This window comes from Schistocerca serialis, chromosome 4, assembly GCF_023864345.2.
Source record: "Schistocerca serialis cubense isolate TAMUIC-IGC-003099 chromosome 4, iqSchSeri2.2, whole genome shotgun sequence".
Lineage (NCBI taxonomy): Eukaryota > Metazoa > Arthropoda > Insecta > Orthoptera > Acrididae > Schistocerca > Schistocerca serialis.
Window position 1 is genome coordinate 758,616,793 of NC_064641.1, and position 10,254 is coordinate 758,627,046.

The following is a 10,254-nucleotide window of genomic DNA, read 5'->3' on the forward strand; positions in this document are numbered from 1 at the left end:
GTAAATCATGCTCTGGAGCAGTATGGGTCCAACCCCATCGTGGTTTAACTATGAAGTTGGAAAACACTGAGGAAGCAAAGGCTGTTGCACTCTCGATTCAAAAGAACGCACAAAGGATGAAAGACAAAAGTTAGAATAGATCCGCGCGTCCATGATAAGATCAATGCGCGAAGTATACAACTACCACTGTCATCCCTTAGCAACAAATCTGGCTAAGAACCTCAGAAAATCCTGTCTTATGTAAAATCACTAAGCGGGTCTAAGGCTTCTACCCAGTCACTCATTGACCATTCTTGAGTTGCAGTTAAAGATAGCAAAGTGAACAATGAAGTTCTAAATTTCATGTTGGCCCCTTCCTTAGCTTGCATTTATCGCAAATCCCTCGCCTAGTGCAAAGATCCAAGCAGTAGAAAACTGTGCAAGTAAATCCTGTACTTAAGAAGGATAAGAGAATAGACCCACAAAACCACAGGTTAATATCCCTAACACTGGTTAGCTGCAGAATCCTTGGAAATATTCTCTGTTGAAATATAATAAATTTTCTTGGGACCAAGAACTAAACCTTATGTCCATGAACCAGATCTGTTTTTGAAAGAATCATTTGTGTGGAATTCAGCTTGCCCTTCCCTCACAGTCCACAGTGAACCACGGATGAAGGGCATAGGCAGATTCCATATTTCTAAGACTTCAGGAAAGCATCTGTCACAGTCCCCCACTGTGGACTTAACGAAGGTAGGAGCATACAGAATAGGTTCTCTGATATGAGAGTGGCTCAAAGACTTCTTTTATGCAATAGAGCCCTATGTGTTGCCTTTGATGGTGAGTGTTCATCAGAGACAAGGGTATATTAGGAGTGTCGCATGGAAATGCAATAGAACCACTATTATTTTCCAGATACATTAATTATCTGGCGAACAGGATGGGAAGAAATCTGCAATTGTTTGCTGATGATGCTGTAGTGTAGGGGAAGGTGTCGAAATGAGTGACTTTAGGAGGACACAAGATATCTTACATAATATTTTTAGTTGGTGTTCAGTAAACTAGATAAAAAATCAGCATGTCGTATCTCAATGAGGAGCTTGAAACTTACAGCACAGGGCAGCAGCATGTAGAGCAGCTATGGCTCAGGTATAATAGAATAACTGACCACGCACTAAATATGTACGTGCCCAGAAGAACAGTTCATATTGGTTGGTTTTGGGGTTTGATGGGGGCTAAACATCGAGGTCATCAGTCCCCTGTTCCAAACAGTCATACTTGTAAAAGGCCTATACAGTAAAAGAGTAACTTCTGCACCCAGAGGGAGGGAACACCATGGGGTACAGAGCTAAAATGAACACCGCAATAACACAAAATAGAGGACACTTAAAAGGAGCAGAGAAAATAGTTACTAGAGCTAGCAAGCGTTGATAGAGGTACCAACACAACTTGTTACCATGAAAGACACTATTTTGGTATCCACGTCACAATTAAAAGTCGCTGGAGTGGATGTAGCCTGAGAAATCATACGAGAGTGCCCACACTGGAGTGAGTGATAAAACCCAGCTGCACGGATAAAATGTAAAACAGTCAGCTATAGAGGAATCGTCAACCAGAATTAAAGGAAGTGCAGCTGGTAAATTACAGGACTGTCGCAAGGCGGCTAAAAGGGGGGGAAGTCCATCAGGAGATGGACCACTGTCAGCCCTGCATCACAGCGACACTTGGGTGGATCTCACGGTGAAGGAGATAGCTGTGGGTCAACCGCGTATGTCCAATTCGGAGATGGCAGAGAACAATTGAGTCCCTACGCGTGCACCTCAAGGATGAGTTCCCATACGGCCGTGGATGACTTTACCATGGGGAGCTTATTTGGCGTGTACAAGACAGACCATTCAGAGCGCCAGACATCGCGGACCTTGCGATATAGGGCTGACCAGAGGTCTCTTTCCACGAGACCCAGCTCCAGGGGTGACAAAGTGGTGGCCTGCTTGGCCAACCGATCAACAGAACAGTTCATATTGGGAGACCCCCATGATATAGAGCCATTGTAAAGAAACTTCTAAAGAAACAAACATGCACAATACGTATAAAACAATGCACGGAACAGAATGTAAGAGATGTGCTGAATGAAATCAGTTTGGTTGTCAAGAGAGCAACAGAATGTCTCCAAAGACAACTGTAGCAGAATATTGTCAAATGAACTTCCACAAAACCCAAAGAATTCTGATGTGATAGCAAAGTAAAAGCAGAAATGCTGAACTCTATTATCAAATATTCCATTACAAAGGAAAACCCAGGAGAACTGATCCAATGTAATCTTTGTATCACTGAAAGGATGATTGAAATAAGTATGTGTCAGTGGCGTTAAGAAACAGATGAACCTATTAAAACTGAACAAAGCTCCAGAGCCTAATGGAATCCTTATCACATTCTACACTGAATTTGCATCCAAGTTTGCCCCTCTCCTAACAATAATTACTGTAGATCCCTCTAACAAAACAAGCGCAGTAGTTGGAAAAAAAGCACAGGTCACAACAGTCTACAAGAAGGTTGGAGATTTGTTGTAGAATCTTGAACACATTCTGCGTTCAAAACATATTTAAGTGTCTACTACAGAATGATCATCTCCTTCTGGTAAACCAGCACGGATTCCAAAAACACTAATCAAGTGAAAACCAATGCACACTTGTCTCACACGACATACTGTAAGCTATGGATAAAAGAAATTTCTTGATTACTGAAAAGTATTGGGCTCAGTACTTCAACTACTTATTGACAGAAGTATGATCACATCTGATATCAAGTGAAATTTGTGACTGGACTGAGGACTTTTTGGTAGGGAGGACACCATATTATCTTGGATGAAGAAGTAAGTTTGGGTGTGCCATCACGTATTTATGACCTTGCACACAATATTAATAGCAACCTAAATTTTTCGCAGTTATCTATAATGAAGTACTGTCCGAAAGAAGCTGCATAAATATTCAGTCAGATCTTGATAAGATTTCAAAGTGGTGCAAAGATTGGCAACTTGATTCAAATGTTCAGTAATGTATAATTAACCACTTCACAAAATGAAAAAGGGTAGTATCATATGACCATAATATCAATGAGTCACAGCTGGAAGCAGCCAACTCATACAAATACCTGGGTTTTAACATTTTGTACAGATACGAAATGGTATGACGACGAAGACTTCAGTTTATTTGTAGAATATTGGGGAAGTGCAACCTATCTACAAATGAGGTTGCTTACAAATCACTCATGCGACCGATCCTAAAATACTGCTCAGGTATGTGGTACCCATACCAGATAGGACTAACAGGAGATATTGGACGTATACAGAGAAGTGTGGCACAAATGGTCACAGATTTGTTGAATCCATGGAAGAGGGGCACAGAAATACTGTAAGAACTGAACTGGAAGACTTTAAAATAGACGTAAACTATCCCAAGAAAGTCTATTAACCAAGTTTCAAGAACCGAATGATCATTCTAGGAATATAAAACATCCCCCTACATATCACTCACATAGGGATTGTGAGAAGATTAGAATAATTACTGCACGCACAGAGGCACTCAAACAACCACTCTTTCCTCATGTTTTAATTAAAACATGAGAGGATAGTTGGATAAATATGTTTAGTTAAATCATGGGAGACGGTAGTTGGATCATTGTTTATGAATAACCCAGGATTTAATTAAAATCATTGATCCACTTAGTTGTTACATGGGAACCTTAACATACAGTTTAAATTTTACAAATTGTTTTACATGCCAACATTCTGCACAGTGTATTGCTTTGGGTCACCTGGTAATTTCGTACACTCCACACCATGACGATTTAGCACAATAAATGACAACAACATAGCTCACAAACATTGCTACCACATAATTAAAACTCTTATAGAGCATACCATCTCTTCATCACTGTGTCCTCTACAAGAAGATTTCAATTCCATTCCAAAACAAGCACACCATATCTCGATATCACACCACACATCACAACTACGTCACAGGTCACAGCAGACTTATGGTGTCTCTCAACCCAGTATACTACTCCAAATCCCCATTCCCCTAAAAAAAAAAATTGTCTGCAAACTATTAACATTAATTTACTTGCTGGAACCATTCTTACTGCTTATACTGTCAGTCCTGAATAAACGGGCACACAATCACTTTCATTGCATTTTTTTGAAATTATACAAACCCCTTAAGTATGAAAGGGCTACATTCTCCATGACCGCAGAATCAGCCGTGTTTCATTTGTATTATATCAATATACAAATTGAAGTCCCCCACCACAGTTTCTGTTCAAATGTTCGTGCGAATCTCAGGAACTTCTGCAGAGCTTTTGATGTGGTTTTCAATAATAGATAAGATTGCTTTGCGAAGAAGGTTTGAGGTATATAATTTGCACATCCTTTGTACAGACTGGTTAACTAAATGAATTAGGGCCACACATCACTGTTAAAACGATGCCACTGACATCTAATGGTGAATGGCAGATTGGCTCCCGAATGCAATACCAGGCAGGCACAAGCTACCGCTACTGGGAAGGCCAGCGCACTCTACCAACAACGTCATGAACAACCTGCAATGCAGGATGTATCATGTAGTAATGTAACAAGAGCAGAATGTTTTGGCATACAATTTTTTGTTTCCCTTGGCATGCACTGTTTAAATCATTAACAACAAATGACATCATTCTCTACATTTATGCAATGGACAAATGTTATTGCTATGCCACAAAACAGCCCTGCCATACCTACCAGTGTGAATAGTTTGATGTAGTTGCACTGTTACAATAAAACTACTAATGATCTAAGGGATATACAAAGGCATGCTGAAAAGTAATATTTTATTAACAAAGCTTTAAGAGCTTTCACAAAAAAATTTGGAGGCATTACTTTTCAGCAAATCCTCATAAAAACAAAATCAGATTTAAACACACTGTTAATGACAAGCACAGCCTTTATTATATCCCTGTTCATCTTGCAGCAAGACAACAAAACACCAGAAACTATCTGAAAACTAGGTCTTTCTGTTCACAATATACTATTAGTTTTGATGTAAGAATTGTGATTAGCTTCCAAACGTTCGGAATTTCACATCTACACCTAGTTTTTTTTCCCCCTATTGTTTGCAATAATCGCTGTTTACAATTCTAGGAAAGCTAAGAGAAACTTTTAAGGAATACCTTAAACTCAAACGGAATATTGGACATCTTAACTTTTCGAAACCCTTAGTACCTCTGGTAAACTACCAACACTCAATGTTTTAATTGTTACACTCGGACGTCATTTTCATGGCTATTAACTCCTACAACACTGGGGGGGGGGGGGGGGGGGGGGGAGATATCTTGTGCCCATTTTTTAAAAATATTTTTATCTTGTCAGGGACATAATATTTTAAAATTTTGGAAAAAATTATTGTTTAATGAATTCTTCTACCAGAGTCCACAAACATTTTCAATTTTTCAGTTAACTTAATCCAAAAATGTAAGTCTTAGTAGCAGAGATGTGACTTCACAATGAGTATCACATTTTCAACTCTAGGACCTACTTATACATTTGTACCCCCTTTAAAACATTTTGGAAGTAAAAGTCAACATAACCAACAAAATGTGCATTTATATTTTTTGTGGTGGTCATAAAGTACATCCCCCATTATAGCACGCATTACTGAAAGTGAGATGGTATTTAGTGTGCTATATGATACAGTTAGGTTCCATACCCTACCTGCAAATTAATACTCCTTTAATAAACATGTTGTTAATGTAAGTAAAAACAATCAATAAATTATGTCTTTTAAAAATTCATTTTAGGGAGGGTATAAAGTATCCCCCCCCCCCCCCCTCTTTGGCAATACAAGTTCCTGAAAATGCACTGGTACTGCAAGTGTTAGTGAATGCACCTATGCTGACACACACAGTTCACTTTCACGCATCTCACTGCAAGGCTGGAAGCTGGTAGAACCTACTGATATCGGCATATTTATTTTGCTTCATTTTTCAGAATGCAGGTTCTGGCAACATGCAGGTCTCCCTAGTATAGCCCAAGGTCTGGTAGAGACTGGTTGGCACTGAAAATATGGTTAAGAGTTGACAAATCGAACAAATGTTTTGCCATGGAAATAACTGTTGTTGTTGTGGTCTTCAGTCCTGAGAGTGGTTTGATGCAGCTCTCCATGCTACTCTATCCTGTGCAAGCTTTTTTATCTCCCAGTACCTACTGCAACCTACATCCTTCTGAATCTGCTTAGTGTATTCATCTCTTGGTCTCCATCTACAATTTTTACCCTCCACACCGCCCTCCAATACTAAATTGGTGATCCCTTGATGCCTCAGAACATGTCCTACCAACCGATCCCTTCTTCTGGTCAAGTTGTGCCACAAACTTCTCTTCTCCCAATCCTATTCAATACTTCCTAATTAGTTATGTGATCTACCCATCTAATCTTCAGCATTCTTCTGTAGCACCACATTTCGAAAGCTTCTATTCTCTTCTTGTCCAAACTATTTATCGTCCATGGAAATAACTATAACTGTCATAACGCATATTTCACACACACTGTTTTATTGGAAACGTAGTGTGGATAGGGCCTCCCATCAGGTACACCGTTTGTTTGGTGCAAGTATTTTGAGTTGATGCCACTTTGGCGACTTGCGTGTTGTTGAGGATGAGATTACAAAACACCCAGTCCCGGAGTGGAGAAAATCTCCGACCCAGCCAGGAATCGTACCAGGACCCTTTGGCACGACAGTCCGTTGCGCTGACCACTCAGCTACCAGGGCAAACACTATTTTCATGAATGGTTTTAGTCCATTACTTTGATTAGACACTGTGCCAAAGTTGATAAGTGGTATCACGAGGCTCAATACTTTTAGCCAGAGCTATATGACTTGCTGTTACGCCTGATTCAGCATTGGAGGTTACATTCCTGATTAACTAACCAAATTTACAGTGTTACAATAATGTTCAGAATCATCAACCAAATGTACGGTTTAAGACTTCCAAAACCTGTGTAACACTTCAGAAGTAATCAAACCAATTGCTTGCTCAAGGGCAGTTCATTTGTTTTGGTGCAGTGAAAACCTTACCTAAAATCGATTAATCAATTGTCAGTTCGAAGTACTGGCTCAGATTTCATAGGAACTCATGTAAATGTTTTACATCTGTTCGCCTCACAAAGCAGGAGCTGTCGATCCTCATTTCCAACAATCCTCATACAAAGTGCCAAGTTGTACTACTTGCATAATATTACAAATGAACATGTACCACTTGCTGGTTTACATGCGTACAACAGACTGAGTTCATAAGTGAATTAAGTTAAGAAGTGAGCAACTACATCCAGATTAAGCAACATGTACTTTTAGTGAACGTGCTATGTCACACCTATACAGACATTCTCCATGCCCATTTCCCCCACAAGAAATGTTCTAAAACATGGGCACTCAACGTCTATTTTGGGTGTAAAGCAGAGGACACATTACAGGTATTGTTGTATTTAGTACAGATACTGGGATAGTTAAACTGGAAATCAGGATTTAGTTTTACCAAAAGTTGTAATAGCACATGACATGCCTATGTATCAAGAAATGGGCTACATATAAGTACCAGACAATAATGTCATGTTACTGTGTATTTTACAGCAATTTCCAGGCCTCATAATAGTTACCAGTAACGATGTGTCGAGGGGGGGGGGGGGGGGTGAACACGCTAAGAAGTCAAGCTAGTAACTTTAGAACAAATGTAATTTTTTACTGATCAAGAAAGGTCTGTCTCAATTCACCAAAGGAGTAGCAAACATTTCTAACTGCCAAAGCATATGTAGTACATCTATTGCCACAACTTACAACAAAGTAACTTGTTCAATAATCTTATACACTGCTCCCACGAACAAGGAATGTAATATCGGTAATGACTGGTGACGTACACAATGAGCTAAATGAGGCCTTCTTAGCAGTTAAGTTTATTACTAACATACGCAACAATGTTAACACTGCACCGATTTCTAACGGCATTGATATTCTCTTGCGATTTTACAGTGTGAAATTATGTTTCACCAAAAGAAAACGTTTTTATTTATTTGCTTTCAACCGAACTAATAAGCAAACTATGCAACTTCCTCGCAACTCATCTGGCGTGGTTTACGAACAGCCATTCATTAATTACAGCTTTCTCCCGTGACGTAAAATAGAAGGTTCGAGTTTAGTAATGGCCGCAAATCCACGCATCAAATTTATGAACTTTATTGGTAAAGAGTTACGGGAAGTATGACGTAGCCAAGACTATAACCTGAGCTATGCCAATCATAAATGGCGACGATGTAGTCAACTGAAGTTTCCTCATACCTCAAACAGCAAGACATAGAACTCCAGTATAAACACTTTCTGCAAAACTAAAACTGTGATAATAACAATAGTTACAGCAAGGGATATTTTTTGTTTTCTATAACCTTATTAGATTCATAGCATAACCAAACGAATTTCGAGGTAATCAATGTGCCTCTTCGATCATGTTTCCTAGAGCTCCACCATTACGGCTACACAGTGAAAACATCTCATTCATAACGTTCCTCTCTTGAACTGAGCTGGTAGGCGGCTAATGCCATACTTCCAAATTGTAACTTACATTTTAGCTTACTACAGCACGTCCGTTAGCAGTTGCTATAAATCAGTTTTTTTTAGGTTTTTCTTCAGTAACTTGGGAACCCGGCGGTTGCTAAAGAAAAAGAAACAAATATAAGTATCTGAAGCACATTTACAGCAAAACACGGCAATTAAATCCAACAAAAACCAACAAATTCTTAACGACAACTTACTATCAAAGCCGCACAATGACAGGAAGAACCGGAAGAGATCAAGGTTGCATCAACAAAATGGTTTCTCGCACGCCAAAGATATTATTTGCCACATCAGCAGCGTAAAAGGTATTGAGCTAAACATTTTTTTTTAAAGAAATTCAGCAATAACAAATTTGTGTTTTCCTCATAAAAGTATTCGTGATAATGTATTGTCTACTGCTGTATATCCCAAAAGAAGTGTATTGCTTAGTAGATCCGTTTATTTCGAGCTCCAACATGGAAGGGAACTAGAGGATACGTCAGCATAATGTCTCTTCCCTGCACCCTTTACTGAACATCGAAAGTGAGGTTATAAGCCACGAAACGTGATTCACAAAATCAGTATGTACATTATTAAGGAATAAGTAATGATATGGAGTTTCTTAATGCCCAAAGCAAACTTTAGAACGACTGTTCTTGATGAAGGTTAAGGTAAATATTCGACACTGCTGAGAACTGAAAGACTACAAAATTGTCGACCAAACATTTAAAAACTTTAGCTTTAGTTTGACCGAAAAATTAATAGGCCATACAAAACCTACATGTCAAACAACCTTTGTAAGACTGAACGTAACGTACTTTTATTTTTTCCTAAGTTTTCCTTCTGAATGTCCGATCATATAAGAAACTATATTTTTCCACCAATAAAGCTGAATTATTCATTGTTAAAGAACTGTATTTTTAATGAAAGTTGTTTAACCTATTTATGTGCTTATTCAAGCCCAGTGCAGGCTTTAAGATTAATTTATTGCTTTCTTTTATTCACTTCCTTTGTATAAATGTCGATTACCACTGGATGACACAGAAGGGAACAGAACTTCATGTTGTTCCGTAATTCATTTCAAGTGATACCCTTCATAGAAAACAGAATGGATGACACTCTCAACGATTGTAGAGAAGCAAGTGTTGACGTTGTTAGGGGGAAGGCTGACTTCATCTGTTTGGTAGTTAACCTACTCTTCCCATGCGCGCTCACTTTGGCTGTGCGAATAAAGTTTTTTTCGACTGCATTTTGATCGCTGCGTCTGTCTTTCGTTTCGTAATTCGTAGATCCTTTAGATCCGCTACGCAGCGCCATGTTCTTTCTGCCTTTCCACCGAATTTTTCCTTCAGACATATCTTTTAAGGTATTTTGCATAAAAATATAACCAAAGGTTTTGTTTTCTTCTGTCAAAATCTCCAACTTGTATTTATAATCCTTCTCTGTGATCATATCGTCATATCTTGTCCATTGTCAACAACGTTTAGTGTACTGTCACAGAACAAGAACATATCTTGAAAAATTGGTTCTTACTTTTCACACTATGTTACTTGTGTAACAGTAGTTTTTCTCTTTCAGTTAAAACATTTTTGTTAAATTCTTCTTTTACACTTGTGCAGCGTCTATTTCCTTCTAAGTCATGCTTTAATAACATAAGTTACATGT

The 10,254-nt window shown here is 38.7% G+C and overlaps 1 protein-coding gene across 1 annotated transcript in view; it reads right to left on the reverse strand.

Moving 5' to 3' along the window:
- LOC126473306 (uncharacterized) overlaps positions 1 to 8,864 on the reverse strand; it is a 58,698-nt gene extending 49,834 nt beyond the window's left edge. Inside the window, exons 1-2 of the mRNA XM_050100281.1 lie at positions 8,808 to 8,864; positions 8,618 to 8,707 (exon numbers count right to left, since the gene is read on the reverse strand). Of these exons, the coding sequence (XP_049956238.1) occupies positions 8,618 to 8,619 (2 nt within the window). The 5' untranslated portion in view covers positions 8,620 to 8,707; positions 8,808 to 8,864. The remainder of the gene's footprint in view (positions 1 to 8,617; positions 8,708 to 8,807) is intronic.
- Positions 8,865 to 10,254: the final 1,390 nt, after the last annotated feature.